Source organism: Phytophthora infestans, genomic scaffold (assembly GCF_000142945.1).
Source record: "Phytophthora infestans T30-4 supercont1.32 genomic scaffold, whole genome shotgun sequence".
Taxonomy (NCBI): Eukaryota; Oomycota; class Peronosporomycetes; order Peronosporales; family Peronosporaceae; genus Phytophthora; species Phytophthora infestans.
In genome coordinates this window covers 865,908-890,440 of record NW_003303727.1, presented here as the reverse complement: position 1 = coordinate 890,440, position 24,533 = coordinate 865,908, and the positions used below count along the sequence as shown (strand labels likewise).

The window sequence follows — 24,533 nt, the reverse complement described above, 5'->3', positions numbered from 1 at the left end:
TGGATTTTGTCCAACAATGTGGAATCGCGAATTTAGTCCATTACAAAAACGACTTAGCTGCCGAATTTACGGAAACAAATGCGCGTGGTGGAATTCAGAGTTGTCTGTCAGATTTCTACAATTTCATTTTGCTGAGCGAGCGAATCTGGATGAAAACATTTTAATAATCTGGGATGACTTTAGCGGGCACTGGACCGATGAAGTCGAGGAATACGCGGCATCGATTAACGTTGTCCTTTTCAAAGTCCCACCGAGATACACTTATGTCTGCCAACCGGCAGACATATCATGGAATAAGCCTTTTAAAGCTAGGCTACGCACATTGTGGGTTTGCCGTTTACGAAACCAGCTTGTAAAGTATCGCGCTGCAGAAGAACGACGCCAGCACAAGCGAGAAGAGCTTCATTCGTTGATTGCACGAGCTCGCAAAGATTTGACCCAAGAACGGGCCGATGACGAAGTCAAACGACTTCAAGATTTGCACACAGAAGATTCGCTCAAATTAGAGCCACCTAATCGAGCTGACATCACTGAGTGGGTTTCGACGTGTTGGACAGATCTTTCAAAGGAGACAATTGTAAGCGGGTTTGATAAGATTGGCATCATTAGCGACACGCGCACAGTAGCGGATCTGACGGATATCGAGATTGCATACATTGACAGTGGTATTGTCGAAGAGCTGGAGAATTGCAACCTTGCCGACGGCCATGTCGATTCGGACGATGACATCGAATCTGACGATGATCTAAACAGCAATGTCGAATAATTACATTGCACGTATTTCCTTCCCAACGTTTCGTAAAACCATGATTTGCTCACATCTGTCTGTGCATGCGATGTGAAAATCTTGCTATTGAAGTGACGCCTAGGACTACGACGATACGGTACATGCTACAGTAATGTGCGCGGATAGTTCATTTTCAGCTCAGGAATGTGTTGACCTCGGACACGATCACCTTACAATTTACTTCATTGCTGTCCAGCCATCTAAATTGAAGACTAAAGTCGGCGCCTAACAAAATGCAAAGAAAACAATATTACATACGGAGCAGAGCCTAAATTCTGCACCAAAACTCAAAATGTTCGTACCTAAATGTTCTAGTTCAAACGGAATGAGCACTAGGATTCCAATAAGAAGCTTCACTTGGACCAGATACGCATGCGTTTCCAATACGAACGCAAGCTGGTGCATTGCCGAAATAGCAAACTTGCGCTGCAGAAAATGGTGGAGGAAAATGAGAGAGCAAATCTCCATGATGGCCAACACTAGAATATTCGCCACAGTAACTACGCTCCAACTACCCGCACCACCAGGATAGTAAACCACATTCGGCAATTGCTCCAGGACCGATTTGTAAGCTACATAGACGATTGGGATGATACATTCGACGTACTCAACCAGTTCGAGGTATTCGCAGTGAAAGAGCAGTTGCAGACTCTGTCGGAGCAGCTGTTTCGACTTCTTCGTCCCCGTTCGAAAACGCGTTGAATGTTTGCTCTTTGTATCACTTAACTGCCGCGTTGTGGAGGAGGATATTCCTTGTTTGGATTTTGGAGCCGGTGCTACAGAAGTACTCTATTTAAATACATTTTGGGCTGGAGTATTTGGCTCCAGGGGGGATCGTTTAATACGGTTGCTTAAAGATAAATCCTGCTGACAGAACACGCCCAATGCCTCCATGTTGATAAGCTGTTCAAATTGGGCTCTAGTAAGAACATGAGGGAGACACCCCAACGGACGCACAGATGCCAATGGTTGAGCTTTAAACGCGTCAGATTCTTCAATCGCTTCGAGAACTATTGCCAGGAGTTTTGTAGATTTTGGTGTTCGGCTTTGTTGATAGCCAGAGTGATTCTGATATTGTCCGATAAGATGTTGCACCACCCTAGCGTTTTCACTTAATTCACGAAGCTCCAATAGTATTTGCCCTAAATCTGTTGCTATGAACAGGATGGACAAGTAAGATGGTGCCGAGGACGACATACACACCGATACGAAGAGGGAGCTGAAGAAATCAACCAGAAATGCCACCGATTCAGGTATGATGTCTTCCAAGTCACGAGAAGCGTAGACGATAAAGTGCTTTGCAGCGAATCTCCAGATTGGTAAGACGAGAATCACTCCGCCTCGATACGTCACCGGAACAATGTCGTAAAATACTTTAAAGACGGGATAAAACCCCGTGAGACTAATCAACGCAAGAAAGTAGCGGTAGAACCTCTTCATGTGAACTTTGATAGGAGAATCTTTCACAAACGCATCAGATAGAATGACAAGTCGCAGCATTAGAACCGCGCAAGTACCGGTCGGAATGGCTCCAAATTGCATCATAAGCGGTACTAGAAATCCAATGATTTTTGCTGCAAGAATACTTGTACCAATCAGCCCGACAACCAGCCTCGTATTTGCGATAAACTGCTTACAGAGCGTGAAGTTCAGCTCCGGAACGAATGCTGCCAGTTGTGAGTACCCTCCGAAGCCAAGCACCGCGCAAGTCAACGACATACGAAGCCAGAAGACCCAGTTGGCTATCCATCCCTCCGCTGGAGGTCGTAGCGGAAGGCATTCAAGCAACACTGCAACAGAAAGAGACGGGACAGGCGTGAGGACGCAGACTGAAATCACGCGAGTCCACGATGTCGAGCTGCAATAATTCTCGAGACTCATGAGGCGCTCAACAGAGTACGATCCCTGGCGACCAACCTGGATTTGGTTCCATTTGTCTTCAAGCTGCCGCCACCAAGTCTTGTGGGGAGTGCTTTTAATTCCCGTGGTGGTTAATGTGGGAAAAATTGTACTACTAGTCTTTCGCATTGCGTCGTACATTTTCAGTTTGGTTGATTCACGTATCGACCCACCACTCTCGCAGACTACTTGCCAGCAGTGTTATATTACTAGCTCGAAAAAGCGATGTTGCTAATCATAGCTGGGTTGGTTTTGTCGAACTGGACGCCCGCAATTAAACAAGCGCAAGAATGACTACTTCTGCATCGTCCGTAAATTAGCTAGATTAGGAAGTATCAGCAAAATGATACTTATTATATTGCTGGACATTTTCATTTTGTAATATTCGTTTTTATCAATTAATTTTAAATTGTTTAAAATTGGATAAAATAAATATGACAATACACATATTATTTTATATTATATTTTACCGTAGTATTTTAAAATAGATATGTTTTAGTATTTTAATTAAGACAATTATATTTTATGTGTAAAAGCTGTAAAGGAAAGTAACCGCGCATTGTCGCTTCCCACAAATGTAGGTGATGGGTAAAAATGTACGGGAGGGCATTGCAAGGAAGGCAACACGATGCAATATGAATTAGAATAAGCCATCATGTAGCAGTGTAGTAAATCCCGGGCGAAAAACCAATCGACACTCGACAAAGCGAGAGCCACCAGTGTATTGTAGAGGTAAATCGTAGCGTGAGTCTCGTAACCAGCTAGCTCATTTATCAGCTTATTCCTAAGGCGTCCCTCAGAAAGCTCGCTGGGAAAACTATTAGAAAGATGATATGTAGTTACTTAGCTGAGGTGGATGTTTATTTCCTGAGTCTTATGCATGTAAAAAAAAAGCTGCCTGCTCCTAATAATTCAGCCAAATGTTTGTCTTAATTCAGCTGTGGTACAGTAGTCTTAAATGAAAATGAAACTAGATCGCATACGCTGTCGTATACCTCCTCTTCCTTCAAGGGTCGGGTAGTCCGCGGCTGTTCAGGGAGTACGGTCTTGTTCAGTGGCTGCAGGAACGGTAGATAGGAACACTAGAGAGTTGAAAAATAAAAGTTTCTTGATTGGCTTGGCTTCCTCTTGAGTAGAAGGAGGGAAATATAAGACTGAGAGCTAACCGGAAGAGAGGCCTAACACCTTCTCGACCTTACGTACACTACACTACATAAAAAAAGGAAGGATTCACTTCGTTTGTTGTCGGCCTTCGTGGGACAACGGAGAGCCTCTGGGAAAGGACTTGATGTCGCGAGGTGCTTTTGGTCCCCCGACGCCAAGACTCCGGCGTTCAGGGGTCCCCTTATAGGACCACCCTAACGGGCTCGGTCAAGGGTACGTGCGAGGTTGAGTTCAACGGGAACCACCCTGACGGGACGGCGGGGCGAGGAGTGATTCCAGGGTCTCGGGTCATCCCGATGGGAGGCAGAGCTCCTGGAATGACCCCTCCGTTCCCGGGTACGGGACATCCTCCCCGACTTGTCGTTCGTCGTCCTCGGCGAACGGTTCCTCTGCGTACATCTCTCACGTTAGTACTATAGACTCCGTCGTTAGCAACTTCTTCAGACAGGGGAGGTTGGAACGCTTCGTGGTAGTCCTCGGAGCGGTCCTCAACGTAGTTAGGGTCGGCGGCTTGAAAGTCATATAGCACCTCGACATCGTCGTCGACCCGCAGACGTTCGATGTTCCGAGCCTCGGCCATACTACGTTGAGAAGCGTTGCGGCGGGTACTCGTCAATGCTAGTTCGACCAGTACCTTAGGGGAGACAGATCGGAGGGGGCTCCCCTCGTCGTATTGACGACAAGCGTGAGATACCACACCAGCGACCACCACGACAAGAGTTATTGATTCGTACCATTCCAGAACCGTTCCTCACTGGATGAGAGTAAGAGTACTGGCATCGTCTTCCTTTTTAAGTTTCTTTTTGTTTTTCACCACGATTCGTCCCCACTTGTTGTTTTCGTTTTTTTTTCTTGAGATCGCGGTAAGATTGTTTTTCTTTTTGGTATGTAGGAGATCAGCCACTTGTGAAGTAGAATCCAAAAATATACAAAGTCGTAAGAAGTGTTCTTCAGGACACTTTCGAGGGAGGCGGGGTCGTGAGTTTACTCTGGCTCATTGGATCGACCCGCCACGATTCCCCCTCCCTAGAAGAGTAGCTCTTCTTCGTCAACGGCGGCGTTAGCGTCTTCCAACCGCGCGCTGCGACGTAGTTCTGGTAGGTCTCCCTCCCGACGACGGGTTTCTTCGAACGCCTTGATCAGAGCAGCGTAGGTGGGCAATAGTGTGTTTCGTGGTCTCCAAAGAGTCTCCTAGGTAGCTAACAACACCAGGAACTGCTCTTCACGGTTCTTTTTGCGTCGGGCGATTATGTCGATCACAGAGCAAGGAACTCCGGTCAGGGCCGTCTCTTCCCCTCCAATCAGGAGTCTCTCTACGAAGCTAGTAGAGGGGAGGTCCTCTTCTGATAGAGGTCCGTCGTCGTCTACACCCGGACTCGACTGGACTCCCTCGGGTACTTCAGAAGGGAACGGTCGGCTCCATCGCCCTTGGAAACGTTTCAACCTATTGACGTTAATGGTCACGACCCGATTGGGGTGAGAAGGGATGGCTACTCGATAGGAGTTCTCTCCCACGATCCCGACCACACGGTACGGACCATGCCACGCGAAAGCGAGCTTCTTCGTGGTCTTTTCCCCGCGACGAGCTCGAAAGTACTGGTAGACCCACACCGGGTCTCCCTCCTTGAACTTAATCGGTACTTGGTTGCTCAGTCGTTGCTCGTGTCTGCCCTGGGCCTTCAAGAGTTGGCGCTCTACTAATCGTCTCGTATCCCGTAGAGATAAGAATAGCTTTCGTCTGTAGCTAGCGACTTCGTTACTCTTCCATCCGTTGTTCGTGTTGAGAAACGCGAGGTCCAGAGGTAACACCGGGTCCCGGCCATACAGGCTGAAGAATGGTGAGTCCTTAAGGGCCTCGTGATACGACGAACGATATGCGAACAGTACTCGGGGAAGATATAAGTCCCAGTCGTTCTGAGCTTCGTTGACATACATCTTAAGCATCCCGATCAGCGTGCCGTTGAAGCGTTCGACTAGCCCCTGAGTCTGAGGATGGTAAGCAGCTCCAAACAACTTCTTGATCCCGAGTGTATCGTAGAAGGATCGTGCCAGGTTCGAGATGAAGTTGGATCCTTGGTCGCTCAGTAGTTTCTCGGGGACTCCGTGCCGCGAGATCACTTCGTTCACCATAACTTCCACGAACGTTACAGTGTCCAAGCGGGCCACTGGGAACGCTTCGACCCATCGAGTGAAATAGTCAGCGAAGACGAGTATGAACTTGTTGCCTCGAGGAGTAGCCACTAAGGGACCTATGGCGTCCACCACTAATAGCGAGAAAGGTCCCGATAGTTCTTGTACGGGCATCCTCTGCATTCGGCCATTTCTCCAAGGGCGATAGCCTTTACCACTGCCGCACACGGTGCATTCCCGAACATATTCGGCCACATCCTTCTTCCACCCGTGCCAGTAAGCGTGCTTGCGCACTTTGTCGAGCGTCTTAGTAACTCCGACATGAGCGGCAAGTACATCCTTATGACAGTGATGTAGTACCGTCGATATGAAAGGCAGGGGAATCACAGGAACTTCAAGAGTAGACGCCGGTCCAGCGCGAGCCTTCAGGTGTACGCGACGCATGAGTACTCCGTTCTTTACCGAGTAGTTAGGCGCCATCAGCAGGATTTTGGTGCGCATTTGAGGGTCCAGAGCTAGAGCTCCATCGCTAAGGAACGCTATCATAGCTTGGATCCAGGGTGTCCTTTTCTGTTCTTCCACGAAGCGAGTTTGTTGTAACCCGAACACATCAACGGGGGACACTAGGAGTTGGTCGGTAACCTCTTCTTCGTCGGGGAACGGCTCGGGTCTAGCTTCGCCAGCGTCCTCGGGCAAGGTCCCTGAAGGGAGCAGAGCCGAGTCGAGAGTCGTAGTCTCCCCGACTTCGACAGTACAAGGAGGGGCTCGTCAGCATCGTTGAGTAGCTCCGCCATAGAGATAGCATTGATGGTTTGGGTATACAGCCTGGACAGACCATCCACATGACCCATCGAAGTACCAGGCTTGTGGAACACCTTGAAACGTAATTGAGACAACTCCATGGCCCACCTAGCCAGCTTAGCGTTGCTCGTACGATTAGTTTCGTTGAATACCCACGTCAAAGCTTTGTGGTCCGTGTATAGGTCGAGCTCGCAACGGTCCAGGTAGCAGCGGAACTTGCGCGTGGCCCAAACGTTACCCCAGCACTCGATCTCCGACGTACCGTCCTCCTTATGGACCCAGTTCTTCTCGGAGCCAACTAGTAGCTTGCTCGCATAGGCCACGACTCTCTCGCGCCCCTCCACGGTTTGCATCAAGCACGCCCCTACAGCGAGCTTAGACGAGTCCACATATAGAAGGAAGCGCTTCGAAAAGTCGGGATACACCAGGATGGGAGGTTCCACCAGCTTACGCTTTAGTTGCAGGAAAGCGGCCTCGCAGTCGTCGCTTCAGAAGAATCGGGCCCCTTTCATCTTAAGCCGTTCGATTGGGGCCGATATGGCTGCGTATCCCGGGATGTACCGCCTGAAGTAACCAGTCAAACCCAGGAACGCCCTCACAGTGTGCAAGTCGTGCGGTCTGAGCACGTTCATCACCGACTTGACCTTTTCGGGGTTGGGCAATATGCCAGACGGAGTGACGATGTGACCCAAAAACGCTACCTGGTCGCGTGCCCACTTGCACTTTTTCATCTTGAGCTTGAAATACGCCGACCGGAACCGTTCCAAGACTTGTTTTAGTCGTACTAGGTGGGTAGGAAAGTCTTCACTGAAGACCACGCAGTCGTCGAGGTACACTAGACAAGTCCGCCACTTAAGGTCAACAAGCACAGTCTCCATCAGTCGTTCGAAGGCCGGTACGGCATTACACAGTCCGAACGGCATTACGAGCCACTCGAAGAGACCATATTTGCAGGTGAAGGCAGTCTTCTCCACGCTATCAGCAGCCATCGGAACATTCCAGTAGCCGGATGCGATGTCCATCGTGGAGAACAGCTTAGCGTTGCCGAGTACATCTAGAATGTCATCGATGAGCGGCATCGGGTAGCAGTCCTTGATAGTCACAGCGTTCAGTCTTCGATAGTCGATGCAGAACCGTATCCCGCCGTCAGGTTTGCGGATCATAAGCACCGGGCTCGCCCAAGGGCTAGAAGAGGGTCGTATGAGTTCTTGCCTTAAGTATTCTTGTATCTCGGATTCCATCACGTCTCCTTCCGCCTTGGACACTCGGTAAGGGAGTTGCTTTATAGGCGAGTGCTCTCCAGTATCAATAGAAAACTCGAGCAGGTTCGTCCGTCCGGGGCGCATCGAGGTTTCGACGAACATGTCCTTGAACGGTTGGAGGAACTCCGTGAATATTCTCTTCTGTTCGCTCCCCAATTTAGACTCGTCCAGGTCGACGTAGAGTTCCTCCTTGAGTACTTTGTCCACCCCTGGTATGGATTCTTGAGCGACTTCGGTCGTCGAATTAGAGGCGCTAAGGACCGAGTGGATCCACAGGTCTTGAGCTCTTTGGTCCCTAGTCTGGGCCTCGCCGGGCAGGGCGGTTCCGTGCTTTACACTCGCAGCGGTTCCTTGCTGAAGCGCCGACGCTGGGATTACCGTAACACTCGCCAATCGGGTGCTTCTCTTGACGACGGTGTTCTCGATAGAGGGGTTGCATACTTCCACGATCACTAGGTCGTTATACACAGTGCACAGGGTCCTAGCAACTTTAATGGAGTCATCCAGCGCAGAAAGCCCTTCTATGAGGACGGTGGTCCCGTCGCTCAGTTGACCTTGCACCTCCGCAACTACTAGAGCTTGTCCACCAGGGCAGAGTCGAATGGTAGATGAGATGCGGGACAGGTAAGACTCTTCCACCCGAGGAGACCCCAGAGGGAACACCTCTCTCGTGTCCTTTAGCGTGACTGTATTCTCGTCCAAGTCCACCACGGCGCGAAAGTCCTTGAGAGCGTTGGTGCCCAGGATTGCGTCGACATGTAGTTTAGGCACAACGGCAAACGGTATTCTCTTCTCGACGTGTAACCCGAGCACCGGCAAGTAGATTACTTCTTCTATATCGAGCGCAGACCCGGACACACCGTTCAGACTGCCAACGTAGGGCATTAGAGGCGAGTTAGTTAAGCCGAGACGCTTCAATACCCGCCTATGCACTAGGCACGCTACGGCCCCGGAGTCGATGAGAAGTTCGGCCGGGAGGTTCTCGATAAATCCCCACGATAGAGCTTCCACGCCCCCTACCGATCCGATCACTCGCTCGCCGAGGGGAACGATTCCTTCTTCCACGTCAGCGGACCAGTTATCAGTGGCGCTCGGTACTTCTACCAAACCTGGCTTGGGGCGAGGGTCAGGAGCGTCAGTGACGACGTTCACATAGCCGTACAACCCGTTTTCCTTATCTCGGGGAGAACAGTTCGGTCCGAGGGCTTCGGTACGGTTACCGAATAGAGAGGAGCAGTCGAAACTGACTATCTTCGGCGCAGGAGAACCTCTAGGAGCAGGATCTTTCCAACGACAGAGCCGGCAGGGTGAACTCCTCTCGAGGATCTTCAAGCGGAGTTCGTCAGCCTCTTCCTCGTAAAGGTCCGCAATTCTCTTAGTCAGTAACTCTTTCGATCGTGAGTCAGTGGGAACAGCGAGGCTATTGATCCAGTCCTCGATCCGGCTTAGGAGATCTTGGAGCCTAGTGGGGGGCGGGGAGTCATCTTTCTTTTCTTCATCTAGCGATCCTTCGCCAATACACCCTTCACACCAGTCACCTCTACTTGAAGCTTCAGCCTTTACGAGGAAGTATACGGCTCGTCGCACTATGGCTCGCCAAGGGTCCGGCACGATACCGCGAGAGTCCAGCAACTCGTACTCGGTTTCACCGAGTTCGGAGGGCCTTTTGGGGGAACTCCCCAGGGTTAGCGCGATATTGTCTTCCACTACAGAGGGGTCCGCGGGACACTCTTCTCCTGGTAGAGGAGGAACTCTCAGCTCCGGGAAGTGCACTACCGTCTTCGGCGCGTCCTGCCACGAGAACCTCTTCGTCGCGGTCCCTCCCCCTTCGTCGCGGTAATCGGAGTCGTCCGACGTCACAGAGTTGATCCGTACTGGCTTTTCCTCTTGGAAATTACGGTTGGCTCGCTTCGCTTCTCCGGACGAGGCTAGTGTCTTTTGGAACCATTCCAACCAGTACTCAGGAGTAGATAGTCGACCGGGGGAAGAATCTCGGGTCCTCGCTAGCTGTTCTTCGGGAATGCCTAGTAAGTCACTCAACTCGGCAAGAGACAATTCCTTCGATTGTTCCGCATTCTCAACTAACCGGCGCTTCAGTTCGACTTCATCGAGAGGAAACAGTCGGTCTTCGAGCTCTTTGTCATATTCTTCTTTCTCTTCAGCCAGCTCGGAAGGCTTACCTTCTTCCAACGTATCTAGTTCCTCTTTGGTGAAAACCCTCGCGAAGGAAGGCTCCTTCTCCGGTTCATTCTTTGGGGACTTAGTACTGGCGACGTCCTCAGAGTCCTTTTCGGAGGCGTCGTCTCTCTCAGGAGTGGTCACGTCTTTCTCCTGCCCGCGTGGGTCCGCCTTTGGTACTGGAACACTAGCTTTGGTAGCTCCATATTGTTCTCGGGTTGGGCTTTCGAGTACCTCCGTCACGTCTGGAGTTAACTCCTCCTGTATAGGGCCGTTATTGGACTCATCTTTTTCCTCGTCTTGATCGAGCACGCTCGAAACCACACTCTTGTGGTTCGTTGACGTCGACGGGTAGTCTCGTTCCGTCGAGGACTCCTGAAGTAGCGGCTTTTCCGTCTCTCCTTCCTTGCTTAGTTTTTCGTTCGTTGTTTCGATCTCGCTCTCTTGGTCATCTCTCGTAACCACTCTTAGGTTCGTATTGGAGCGTTCGTCGACGTGCGCAGCTATTGCGGGACCGTCCCTTACGGGTCCCGAGCCTACCTCTTTTACAAACGCTTCTCTCTCCGTCTTCCAACAGTCGTTGGGGTTTGAGACTACCGATACCCCGTTCCACACGGGCGCCGTACGTCCTTCATGCTCAAACGGCAGTATTTCTTCAGTTCTCGTCATATGTTCATTGCTTACGTTCGTTTCATTTCTTTCCGGTAAGGCGGAACTCATCCCACCTCCAACAGGACACACTTCATACCTCTTGGTCGACTCCTCCGCGGAGTTCAAAGTGTTCCCATTTGTGTCGATCCATAGACAAGAGGAAGGAGCGACACTCCCTTCCCCTCCCTCTCGCCCCCATCATTGCTGGCTGGGCGCTTGCCCTAGGACAGGTCCCACCGTTGCCCCTGTCGGACCGCCAAGTCTCTTCAGTGACGTCTTTAGAGGGCACTCCGCCAACATGTGACCCGATTCATCACACAGGAAGCACTTGCGTCCGTTCCTCGGCTGGGTGTTCCGGAATCCGCTAGGAGGGTCACGCTCACATTCAGGACCGATGTGGCCCACTTCCTTACAGTGAGGACATGTGGCTTTGCCGCGGCGACAGTGAATACGACTACACCCCAGAGTGTGACACCGACCGCACACGAGAAGACCATCTTGGGTTCGCAAGTCCGGACCCACACGAACGCCCCTGATAGGCGTAATAGGAAGCGTTCCGATAGGCTGATAGTGCAGAGAGGGGTTCGGATCAGGAGGAGAGTAGGCAGCAGCTACATTCATCGCTGGGGAAGTATAGGCGGTCGTCAGAGGACGCTCCATCAACTGCTGTTGCTGCTGAAGTTGTTGCTGTTGCTGCTGAGCGAGTAGATTCTGCGTCTGCTGCATCATGTTCATCATGCGTTCGAGGACAGCGTTCTCTTGGGAAGCTTTAGGGGACGGCACATTGTCGAACTCGGAGTCGTCTTCAACCGGACGGTGCATATTCTTAAGGAGCAGCATGGCCACAGCCGCAGGGATGGAGTCAATCATTGTCGTGGTGAGGGCGTTCCTCCAATCTCGGTTCCGAAGTCCAGACAAGAAGTACTGGTAACGCATCTGAGTGTCGTAGCACTGAGCATCATCGCAGAGACTTGAAATCATGTCGCCCCACACTTCGGCGGACATTCCCCGGGGTCTTTTAGTGTTCTTCAGATTCTCAATCAGTTGCAAAGGGGTCTGACTGATGAACTAGTTATGGAACCGAGTTCTCAGAGCCTCAAAGCTGTTGATGCGCGAGTACATCCACCAATCTTCGCCGACCTTGCCTTTCAAGCACTCCCTGAAAGCGCTGAGACGCGAGGGTTCGTCCAGCCCTATCGTGGCGTTCTCGAAGGCCTCCCAGAAGGATCTAGCTTTCTCCACCGACGCTCCTTCCGAGTAAAAGGGTTGGAGCATGCGAATTGCGTTTCGGATGTTAGTGGGCATACCATACTGGCCACTAGTAGTCGAAGGCGTATTACCATACGTAGGCGAGGAGTAGTAGGAGTTACCTCCATATTCCTCATACGCAGGACCCTGGTGGGTTCCGGCAGAAGCCGTAGTTCCTCCGTTTCCTTGTGAAGCTCGGGTTGTTCTCGTAGGGTCGACTCCGTACGCGACTCCACTGGTAATCGAAGTTCGAGACCCCAGGCCTTGGGTAGGAATTTGAACGGTAGGCGACGAGACCTGGAAAGGAACCCTCTGAGGAACGGGGACGGTTACCGCTGGAGCGTTCTCCCCGCCTCCTCGCAAGTTACCGGAGGGCTGGAGACCCCAAGGAGGAGCGTTAGAGGTCCTCGGAGGAATACTTGCCGGGGAAGCACGTCCACCGTTTTCAGGGACAGTTGGTAGGGAGAAGAACGGGTTGAAGTCCTGTCCATATGACGTATTTGGGGTTCGGATTGTGAAACCTTGGTACGACGGGATTGCAGTCCTTACTCGAGTCGTAGGGGGGGAGTCCCCACAAGACCGTTTCCACCAGTTCTCTCCATATCGGCGGCAATTTCAGGAGGGGCCATGGATCTCAACCAGTTGAGGGAGTTAAGCCAGCCTTGCACCGTACCTCGGCCGCCTCCGCCGTTCAGGGTCAGCATCGAGTCCAACTCTTCCGAAGTGAAGGTCGCAGGGACCCCGGAGCCCAAAGCGTCCGCGGGTGGCTCGACACCAGTACTAGAGTTGTTCCCCCCAAGTCGGTTAGCCGCTTGGTCTATGATATTCTGCACGTTTTGGAGGCCTTGCGTAGTCGACAGACTGGGTCGCATTCTCGAAGGCAGACTCTCGGTCGGGCCTTCTTCTTCCCGGACAGTGGCGCTCTCATCTTCTCTGTTGCTAGTAGCCGACATCTTGTCCTTCCTTCTGACGTTCTCCGCGAGACTTCACTTGGAGCAAGACCTTCTCCAGCTAGCAGACTACCCTGCTTCTCCACCAGATGTCGTATACCTCCTCTTCCTTCAAGGGTCGGGTAGTCCGCGGCTGTTCAGGGAGTACGGTCTTGTTCAGTGGCTGCAGGAACGGTAGATAGGAACACTAGAGAGTTGAAAAATAAAAGTTTCTTGATTGGCTTGGCTTCCTCTTGAGTAGAAGGAGGGAAATATAAGACTGAGAGCTAACCGGAAGAGAGGCCTAACACCTTCTCGACCTTACGTACACTATACTACATAAAAAAAGGAAGGATTCACTTCGTTTGTTGTCGGCCTTCGTGGGACAACGGAGAGCCTCTGGGAAAGGACTTGATGTCGCGAGGTGCTTTTGGTCCCCCGACGCCAAGACTCCGGCGTTCAGGGGTCCCCTTATAGGACCACCCTAACGGGCTCGGTCAAGGGTACGTGCGAGGTTGAGTTCAACGGGAACCACCCTGACGGGACGGCGGGGCGAGGAGTGATTCCAGGGTCTCGGGTCATCCCGATGGGAGGCAGAGCTCCTGGAATGACCCCTCCGTTCCCGGGTACGGGACACCTTGGTATGCAGTGCGAAGGTTGGACTGGGTAGCACGTACGAGTCCACGTAGGCGTGACGCTGCACTGTAAAAACAAGATTGGGCTTGCAGAATAGTTTCTGGCAAGTTACAATACAGTATCATCTGCTACTACAATGTTATAGCAAGGTAATTTGCCTTAGCCGCTAGTGAATGTGTCAGCCTACATGCAGAAACGTTTTGTGGAAGATTTTTTAAAAATAGCAGAGCACTCAAACAATACAAAACTGTTATGACAGGGTATACGAAATTGCTGAATTATCACGTCCATTGGTATCGCCGGATGGACTCTGGATATTTGTTCATTTAGTCTCCAACTCAATCAACAAGCGCTGATCATTGGTAAAAATAGAAAACGTACCCATTTGCCGGGAAAAACCATCATATCGCAAAAAATAATCTATTTAGCAGGCTCGGTGAAATAACCCACAATAAAAGCGGATGGTGACTGAGTTTTACAGAATGCGAAAATAAATCAGCAGTATTCAGTCTTGATCGTAATGGCGACCAAATTTTATAGTATGCGCTAAACCATTCATGAAATTGTAACGTGCCGAATATCTCGTCCCGCCGTAAAAATTATATTTGCTTGACTGCGATGAGCGGCGGTTTCCGCCGACAAATCCGTTTACGAAATACACCATTAATTGCCCTTTTTCAAGTACAATTCTGGCCAGTTTACCGAGGATCTACAAACGATAAACTGGAACAGCATTTGCCTATCAATACAGCAGGTCGAATCTTGTTTTGCCAAACTTGTTGCAAAGCAGAATACGGTTGTTGGTTTATTCCGCGGAGTAACAGCATAATATGCTTCTGTATAATAACAACAAATATATTAAATTTGTTTGATCATCGTCGCACATCTACGGAACTGATCACCATCCAAGGGGATCAGCAGTTCGCCGACGACGTGCTCCTTTGAATACAAAGGATACGTCCTCTATGTTGCCAAGAAGCTCCAGCAACGAGGACATCATGTCGATCTCACTGTAGATCCTTCCGATACGACTGGTACAGTAGTCCCAATCAAAACGAACAGACCCATGCATAACGAGATGCTGGTCGAGCAGCTTTTGAACTACACGATAGCTCCGGCTTTCCATACTGCGGACTGTACTGTCATAGAACAGGTTTGGGAACGCGTTCATTAGCGAGCGTCTTGTGAGAGGGAAGCTTGTGGTGGTGGTCCCGATAACCGAGCTGTCTCCAATCTTCTCTAGACGCTGAAGTTGCATATTGACGTCCTGAAAAAACAGCGTGAAGATGGCCCAATTTCTCGCGGTAGCCGCCGCAGCTGCAACATCATCCGGAGCGCTCAACGATCGCAGGAAATCAAGCTGGGCGGTTGGTTTCCCGTTTCGAGCGTGCAGTCCATGCTGAAATAAGCGAAAGAAATCAGTAGCAACTGACCACAGCGCTGACTTTCTTGCGATGGCGAACGAGAGGTCTCGAAGTCGACTAGTAAGCAGCCGAATTTCTTGCTGTAGCTGCGTGTTGGAACCCTCCAGACCGTCATGAAATATTTTCTGTTTCTTGCGGTACCGTTGCTTGTAAATCCTCGAAGAGGCAGATGCGACAACTTGGAAGTGAAATTTGATCGAAGGGGTGCCGTGGTTGCCGGTTCTTCACCTCTGGCCGGTTGTCTGAAACTCACTCTTGTGGTGTTGAACCCATCAGTGAGTGCCAATAACGTCGTCACTTAAAGCGTCGAGATTAAGTGGACACAGAAAGTTGCTTCGCATGCTGCTGGAATGTGATTCGTTGCAGGTGCTTGATGTGTTTAGAAAATAACGTAATGACAGTCTGGACCACCTAGACTAAGTCAGACACACAGATTACAGCTCGTGTGGTCATCGGTGGGACTAGCTTACGTTCGTCCTTCAAACACTATCCCATGGGATAGAGTACCCTGTGTCTTACTAATAATCATACCAGCCATCAGGTTGCGTCGTGGGATCTTCAGCGATTTGATTGTACTGTAGTGTAAGCTTTTGGGTGCGTAGTATGGGGATTGTTTATTCACGTAAGTCACTACAGTACCTATTGTACCGGTATTAATACATGTGCCAGAATGCTCTACGAATATGTTCTCCATGTCCAGAAAGCATTATTAAGACTTACAATAAGAGTCTGAGAAAAATTCTCAGTCGCAAATGATCAAAAACGGAATCACAATGACATGCGCAACCTTGAGCGATAGTGATGTCACAGGTATAAATTCTGTACCACTCCACAATTTGTCAGCGTCTTGAAATTTTGTATCACTAGTTTGTCAGCGTCTTGAGACTCTAGCATTTGTTTCTTCCATCACACAATATGTTATGACATCTTCAGTGGTAATCGATAAGGCAAGTTTACCTTTCAAAAATCGCCTATCCGAGCATTTCATCCTTCGCAGTCCTGTGACCGCAATCTAATACATGTACATGTACTCTGGAGTGAAGTACGTACATAGCGCTCGATTTAAAAATTTTGTCAAGTGTATTTTAAACATCACGATACCTTTAAATTATGGAACTAAGTAGTACTTTAGTACTGTACACAATGCGTAACTTGGCGATGGCCACGTGGGGATCTGAGTTTGCATGTGCTTGTTGGGCGCGCTTCGTATTCCCCAAAAGGCCCAAGTGATCAATTTAATCTGGGCAAGTGCATGTATTCTAGGATTCTATAATCGGTTTGCTGAGCTGCTTCTTGTTTCTACTCTTCTTCGGCCCCGGTTGTTGCTGCTGCTCAAGTTTTCGTTTCTTTCCCTGCTGCTTCGCCGGCTCCGTGGCCTCTCCAGCCTGCTGCTCACTCTCCTCCTTCTCAGCAGCCTCCTCAAGTGACTTCTCAGTAGCCTCCTCAAGAGCCTTTTGTGCTTCTTCCTTCTCTCTCTTCTCCATCCTCTTCACTTCTCGTTCTTGCTGCTTCTCCTGCCCCTCTTTCTTCCGCCTCTCTTTCCTCGCAGCTTTGGCTGCGTCTTTCCACTCCAGGAAAGTCTGAGTCCGTTTCGTGGCTAACGATGCGTCCAGCCACTCTTGATCCGCATGCCATTCGTGCACTAAAACCTTTTGCAATAGCGCTGAGCTCTATAGATATCAAATTAGTCCATGCTCTCTAAGTGTAGGTAGCTCTTGTCTGCCGTCTTACCAGCACGTTCATCTCCAGGAAGCCCTTGCAGCCGCAGCTTTCCACCTGTTTGCGTCCTAAGACATCGATAAACTTGTCCACGCAGAGCTCTCCGCGGCTGTTGGTGTCGATGTCTCTGGAGCGATAAAAGTCCAGCAGCTTGGAGTTCTGGGATTCGGTCGAAGCGATGAACAGCAGCTGCAGGTCGGAGCCCATGGAGATCACGCGTCCATTGGCGATCTGCAGCTCTTGCAGCCACTCACGCAGCACTGACACGTACTTAGTGCGGTCCCGGAAGTGGTCGATGCGCACGAGCAGCAGCTCCACGTCGCCCATGTCGTCGTCGCGCAAAGTAGCTCCTCGAAACCAACAGACGTGAAGGCAATCAGTGATTGGCTAAAACTAAAGTGATACTGCAATGTTACACAAACTAACGCCACATTCTACAGTTAGAGAGCTTAGTGGCACGACATCATGGCGCTAAAGTGTACATGTAGTTGAAGTGGTAAAAGTCATTCTCCTCAGCACATGAAGAGCGGATACTTCGCTCCAATTTTGCGGATGTTGCGGTGCAGAGCCTTGCGCAGGGGAATCAAGTAGAACTCAAGCGGCGGGTTGCTGGAGCTGGACGAGGAGCCACCGGTGGACAAACCGGTAATACCGAAGCCAGCAGGAGAAGATCCTGACGAAATCGGAGACGCCGTCGCGGATGTTGCGGGTGTGGGCGCACGCGATCCAGAGCGTGGCGGATGGTCTGACAGATAGAACCAGCAACTAAAGAGAATTGAGCGGATATCTGCGGGTGTAGTCAGTGGCAGTAGCTCAGCTGTCTTGGCCAGAGGCGCAGGCAGCCAATTGGTCGCTCGTAGGAGCCGCATCAACTCGCACGTGAGCGCCAGTTGATTCCTGTTGCGCATGTACGGAGGCACGTTCACGTTCTCCACACTCAGCTCGCCTTTGACGCTGTTCCAGTGCCCCAGCAAGACAACCAATACCGACTTGAATACCGGTACAAGTCGCAGTACCTGGGACGAGCCTAGTACCGTCGAAGTCGATATTACCGTTCGAAGTAGCGGTAAAAACGCCGGAAAGTGGTTTAACCACTGTTCCACACGTAGATCCACGTCGAAACTCGATCGGTTGGGCAGCATGTCCTTGTAGACGTCGTCACTTGGGATGCCACAGCACGGGAGCACACGCTCCAATAGCATATCCACTAAAACCTTCAACCGCCGTTCCAGCTGCTCGTCCTCCTCGGTATTCGACGTCGTCTTGGCAGCGTCACCCAACAGACTAGCAGCCGTTCCAGTAGATTCTACAAGCTGAGAGAAAATCTCAGTCGCGTACACGCTACACAGGCGAGCAGCGTGCATTTCCCGCTCCCAAGAGGAGTCCAGTGTTTTCCGGTATACCAGTTTCGCTTCCGGAACCTTCGTAATTACTTGGGAGGACTGCAGATTGGTGCACTTGGAGCTAATAGTCCGCTCCGAGCGGATAATCTGACGCTCATCCAGCACATCTCCGTCCCTTGCGTCGCCAAAGTTGACGCCGTTCGGGAAATGTGTAGGGATGCTGGTGGCTGATGTGGTGCTGAGCAGAGCGTCCAGCCACAAGGACGCAAAGATGCTGTAGACGGAGGAGGCATAGTGCGCCACGCCACCATCCAGCGCTAGTATTCGGAAGAGGACCATCTTGAGGGTGTGTAGACGACTCTGTAGAGCGCAATCCTCAGGTATCGTCAGCTCACTGGAGTCTTTATCCCCCTGTCGTACGAGATCTGTTCGAAATTGCCGCAACAGCGAGAAATACACACTCGAGAGCTTGTAGATACAGCGGTATTGCCAGTGTGGGTCCTCGAGAGACAAGAACGGCGTCCGAGAGACAAGAAACAGCGCGCGAGTAGCAACCAGCGAGTCCTTGGAGCGTGCCAGGTCCAGAAAACTCTCCCAGAACTCCACGCCTCGCACCCCTTTCCACAGCTCAAACGAGTCCAGACGCGCGCTCCAACTAGGAGCGGCAGCGAGCTGCTGCATACACGACCCGCCTTCTTCTTCTCCTGTCAAGTTGACTGGTAGCTCGTTCTCGGTCACGTCTTCCGTGTCGTTCAAGCTCAACAGCGTCTGGATGACACCGAGAATGCGTCGTCGAGCTCGAGGGGCAGCGGACTGGCTCTCCTGCACGATACTGCGCATAAAAGCCACGTACTCGGGCGACGCTGGAGTCAGCAATGACGTCAGCAGTTCGCACAGTGAGCGATCGGCGTCTGGGATAGCTGAGAGCGGGTACACAAGCGGCACCTCGTCGAACTCTGCCAGCATCAGCTCGGCCTTGATCAGCTGCTCCGTCACTTCTTTTCGAGAGATCGACTGGGCCAGCACACAGAGCCACTGCTTCCACTCGCCAAAGCGTTGACTTGCTGTCTCCTTGGACATCTCTGGCTCGCCTGTCATGCTAACGTCGTCGTCGTCTTCGTCCGGATGCATCGCTCGCAGGAGTCGAAGTGTGTTCTGGCAAATAAACGGAAGGAAACGGTAGATGCCCCTAACAAAAGCACACGACGTCTCTGATCCAGCGAAGTCCACCAGGTGGTGCTGGAATGAAGCCACAGAAGCTGCAAAACGCGGCGATAACTGCGCGGTAGACAGCTTTTGGAGCAGTAAAAGCAGCTGAAAGCCAGAGTTCGAGAGCTCAGCGCTGCGTCTGCGGATGAACTCAAGTAGCAGCGCCTCCAGCCCTTCGTGACGACTCGCCGCTCCATTTCCACTCGCTTCTGCATCCCCAAACTTACTGGCAAGCGCCGTAACGAGCTCTTCCGTGACGATCCACTGTAAGTTCTCGTCACAGACCTGTACAAGCACAGCGGAGTCACTTGCTATCGCCACAAGACGCTGCACAGTCTCCAAAGCTCCTCCTCGGTCGCTAGAAACGCATCTTTCCAGCACGTCTCGCAGAATATCCGTCGTCTGAGCCGGGTACTTCGTCGCCAAGAACTCCAACACCGAGATAAATTCCGTCATATCTTCGTGTCGGGCAATAGCTTCGCGCAATAAAAATTCCTGTACAAAGTACGAATTCATCTGAGCAATAGACGCCATCACCCACGTCCAGTACTGAGGTGTAGATCTCGTAAGACTCCAGTCCAGCACCTGAGTTAGCAGTTCCCTGCCTATTAAATCCCCAGCACTGAGCACGGCACGTCTGATAGCGCCCACCAGCTGGGCGTACAGCGGTTTACTCGGTAGTTTGGCCAGCGTCTCGTCCAGATCCACCGTCTTCTTCTCATGGCCCAGTACCACGAGCCCCTGCACGGACTCTTTCTCGTCCAGCAGCTCACAGAAGCTCAGCGAGAACTTCACCACCTCCTCAAGGACGCTACGTCGAGCGAATTGTGTGTTTATTATCCGTTGTAGCTGGTCCAGGGAATTGTAAACGTCGGCGCTATGGTCGGCCGCAGCTTTGGCTCGACGACTCTGTTTGCTCTTCTTCTGACGCTTAGAGACGGGCCCAGTCTCGCTCCAGAGCTTTTCGAGTGCTGCGTGGAGCTGTGTCTGCAACGTCTGGAGCTCGGGGGTCTCAAGACTGGGAAGTTTGACCGGGTGGGTCTCGGAAACAGGACTTTGGACGTCGTCTGCTGTGTTCATGAGGTCTGAGAGACCTGGCGGGCTGCTGACCGCGTCGCGAGGTGTCACTACGTCGTGAGAGAGGAGGGAGGACATGGACACGGCGTGCGAGGCGCTCGAAGGCGCGTCGGGCGCGTCCTCCGGTTCCGCGTTCAGCTGGATCTCCATCAGTGACGCCAATGATGTTTTTGGGAATATTTGGGTGACCCAACCACCCAAAAAAAGGTTGGATTGATTTTATTTGGCTCCCATGTTTTTGATAAGGGTTAGGTATCAGAACAATGGTACAGCATGGATACATGTCCAGGTATCATCCATGTTTTCTCAAAATAAATTACGAACAGGATCTGTAATTTATTCGGTACATGCTTACCATGTTTTGAAGCATATTGACAGCAAGGCGTGAAAAATCAAGAATGACCGCACTTTCAATCTGTCGGCTACACTTCGCACTCTTACCTGTCATGGGTTGAAGCTACGTTTCGTAATGCTCGCATGACACGTCTACACCTCCAAGACGCTGAAAACATGCAAACATGGAGCGAAACATGTATTGATCACTTGTTATCCTCGTCTTCCTTCTTGCAAGAGTCGCTGAACTCAATAACATACCGTAGCACATCCCAGCGACGGCGCAGCAACCCAGTCTCGGAGTAGTCGTTGCAAGCTTCCTTGTACACCCGACGCCAAAAGTACAGACAGACAAACAACCCGCAACTGTTGCTGTCAGTCTGGACAGAGGTGTGGACAGCAACAATCTCGTACGGCTGCTTCATAACTCTCTGGTTGAGTTCCTGTGCCAGCTCCCCCAGTAAATTGTGGTAAGCGCGCTTGTCGAAACTATCGTAGAAGTATATAGTCTGCCGCGGTCAGCTGACAACAAGACACATCCAATGGTTTCCATTGACATTCAACGGCATGAACACCCAGTCCTTGTTGGTGCCCGTCAGTAGACCTAATGTTCGCGGCCCAATGCGCTTGCCCTTGTCTGGCGCCGGTGTCTATAATTGTGGTAAATAGACCATGCAGCTGTTGTCGTACTTTACCTCCAGCGTTTTGGCAAAGGCTTGGATGTAGTTGTCATTTTACCAGCAAGCGTCCCCAGCACAATACAAGTGCGCCCAATTCATTTGAAAGCCCTCACCAAATCCTGAAAGGCGCTTGGCAGGCCAGGTCCCAATCATATGCTTTGCGACTGAAGCTGAAACTTCGTCATTGATTAGTTCGCCCACCTTGCTCATCAACCATGAGTAGCACTTCAGTCCGTTTGTGCAACCACCCAGGTATTGCATTGCCATGAGTTGCCGCTGCGTAAACTTGCCAACCCCTTCGATGTCCGCTAACCAACACTCCTCACTTGGGTCCGGGAGTCTACTCACGTCCATGACATCCCCGTACGGTGTCAGGCGATCGATGAGCTGTAACGCCTCCTTTACCAATTGCTCAGGCAGTCGATACGGAACGCAAGTTTCCGTGGGTACTTGTTTTATAAATTCAACCTTTTTTCCTTGCGCCCGTTGTGACGCGTCTCAAACGTGTTCAGGTTCGACGACAACTCCAGTAGCGATGGCTTACTAGTCTTCAAAAACTCCTCCACCCGAACAACATCATCACCGCGAAGTGCGTTTCTCAACTTTGCTCCTTGGTTGTACTCTTTGCGGTCTGCACTTCGTAGAGCATCTTGTGTTGCTCTGTTTTACTTTGGGCGACCCAATTTCGAAGTGCGAGGATTAAACGGCCTGACGACAGGCTTGGCAGTACTTTCAGTGTCAAACTGTTTCGAAGTAATTGACTGCACGAATGGCTTAGGCGCAGTAGCCGTCCGTTGGTCATCCGCACTACCAACTTCGCGAGCGTTCCCCATGTCGTCATTTTCTTTGCGTTCAAAACTAAGACCTGAAGCAGCTACTTGCGTTGGCGGAAGATCGTTTTCCGAAACACCCGATTGCGTGACTGAAACACTGACGTCACCCTGTCGCAAATTCCCCCACCATGTCTCCAAATGGTCCGTTGCTGCTGTAAACTTTGCGTCGGGAAGGTCGGTTAGCTCCGACGTGAGCCTGCTGAAGACATTCCGTACGCTCTTGTACTTGTTGCGCTGGGTCATCTGCTTTTTCCGCACAGCATCGTCCACCTCAGTGTAGATTCGCAGTGGCGATTCGAATTCGTCTAGCTCCTCTTGCAGCGTATCAACACGAAGCCACCTTTCAATTCAACCAACATAGTTATTGCATGGAAAATACATACAACAAAAATCATTAGAAATCGATAAAATACACGATCAAAACATGGATAAAACATGGGTTTTACCTGTCCGGGACTGACGCGTACGGAATTGTGAGAAGAGAAGCAACGTGTTTGCGATAGATCATGTCGTGGCGACAGGGTAGTTTGATGGTCGAAGAGAACTCACAAGTGCACATCCAATCAAACTTGTCCACGCGGTGAGACCTCCCGTCTCGCTTTAACGTAATGTGCAGCTCTTCGTCCTCGATAACATAACTGTTCACAGCGTCTGGGCTGATAGCAAAGGCGTACTCCGTCTTAAACACATCAGCCAACCACTCACTTGTCGTCCCGAGCAGTTGATTCATCTCCTCGCTGTAGTTTATGCTTCAGGTGGTACCAGGCGTTACGATTCGGGAGACGTATTCGTCTTCTCTGCGGTGTTAGTACCGGATCACAGCTTCCAAACACTGTTTCATCGACATCGCGCTATCCAAATCAACTTTGAGCTTGCCAAAAACGTTTTCCAGTCGGCTATTCGTGTTATTTCGGAAGTGTGGCAAATCCATTCGGTAGCACATGACCCACATCTCCTTGCAGGCCATCTCGTTCTTGTCGAAGTATGCCCACAGCTCGTTACGCTCTATGTTTCAATAGTCATGTTTAAAACTGTTATGTATCCATGTGTGGCCATGTTTGTAATTTATATCTCCCGCCCAGTTTGTAATTACCGATCGAGCCAGTCACTCATTCTGCCACGCGGCACACGCGCTGGAGCGCCATTTCCCCCCCGCTCGGAGCGACCGAAGCAAAGACCCGCTGTACATCCAGACCTGCTGTACATCCGGTTAGTACCTCTATGACGGCGTAGCGCCGTTCTCTCCCCTGCAATATACCGTATAACGCCCAATACGGACGAGCTTTTGCCACGTGTCAGCTCCAGATTCCCCAATCGGGCAGACCACCGTACGGAACGAGTCCAGAGCCACGCGTAGTGCCCCGAGCTCCCATCGCTCCTCTTCGTGCCGAGCAGGTAGCCCTGGTCAGCATGTCTTGACGCGAGATGTTGCTAGCACTTAACAAGCTGGAGAATGTATAAAAGCTGAACTTTATCGTGAAAATGCAGATTTCGTTCGGCGGTGTAGCTCATCCACGGGCTTACTGTAGCTCCTGAGCTCCTGACGCGTACGTGTAACGTAACTGGATGAGTGCTAAAATGCTCCATGATTCACCCATGTTTTAAACATGTGCTAGCCATGTATGATCTGTGCTTAGGTCATTATCTATTCAGAACATGGCACGCACAAAGAAAACCGCGCCACTTATGCTAGCCATGCAGCTGAAGACAGAGGGGCCAAGTAGCAGTGATGGGGACACTGATGTGGCTCCTGCTGCCCAGGCGGACAGGCTTGGTGATGAGCATCTGACTGGAAAACACGCTGGAAGCAGTTGTGAGGACGAAGAGGAATATGCACAGGTTTATTCTTCGGGTAGCAAGCAGGGTTCGCCTAGTGGAAATGATGGCTTCGGAACTTCGACAAGCACCCGATCACGTAAGCGCGCGCTAATGAAGTGTGGTGGGGAACTTTTCTACGTCGAAGGCCTAGAAAAAGATCATGAAAATTGGAAGAAGTTCGAAGAGTATCTGCTTCAGTACCAACAGAACACGATGACAGTGCTGGCGGTTTCCGAAACGCTAAATGTGCGACTCCGCAACCGCCAGATTCGGAAGATGAAGATGTTTGCTGGGTTACGCGACTCAGACTTGCCCCTTATTCCCGAACCCTTGGATCCATTTAAGCGTGTGTACATCTGTACCCATGGATGGAAGAACCGTGTTCGATCAAAAGGAAAACGGCCTGTTCACA

The 24,533-nt window shown here is 50.9% G+C and overlaps 2 protein-coding genes across 2 annotated transcripts; both read right to left on the bottom strand.

Annotated features, from left to right (window-relative positions):
- Window positions 1-16,368: 16,368 nt before the first annotated feature.
- Window positions 16,369-17,035, bottom strand: PITG_14152 (uncharacterized protein; the record flags this gene model as incomplete). Its single annotated transcript, XM_002899220.1, has 2 exons — window positions 16,369-16,779; window positions 16,841-17,035. The coding sequence occupies 2 exons, from the start codon at window positions 17,033-17,035 to the stop codon at window positions 16,369-16,371; spliced, it is 606 nt and encodes a 201-aa protein (XP_002899266.1).
- A 305-nt stretch (window positions 17,036-17,340) lies between these two features.
- Window positions 17,341-20,607, bottom strand: PITG_14151 (uncharacterized protein; the record flags this gene model as incomplete). The annotated part of the gene is made up of 1 exon (XM_002899219.1): window positions 17,341-20,607. One exon carries the CDS (start codon window positions 20,605-20,607, stop codon window positions 17,341-17,343), a length of 3,267 nt encoding a protein of 1,088 aa, XP_002899265.1.
- Between the last annotated feature and the right edge of the window lie 3,926 nt (window positions 20,608-24,533).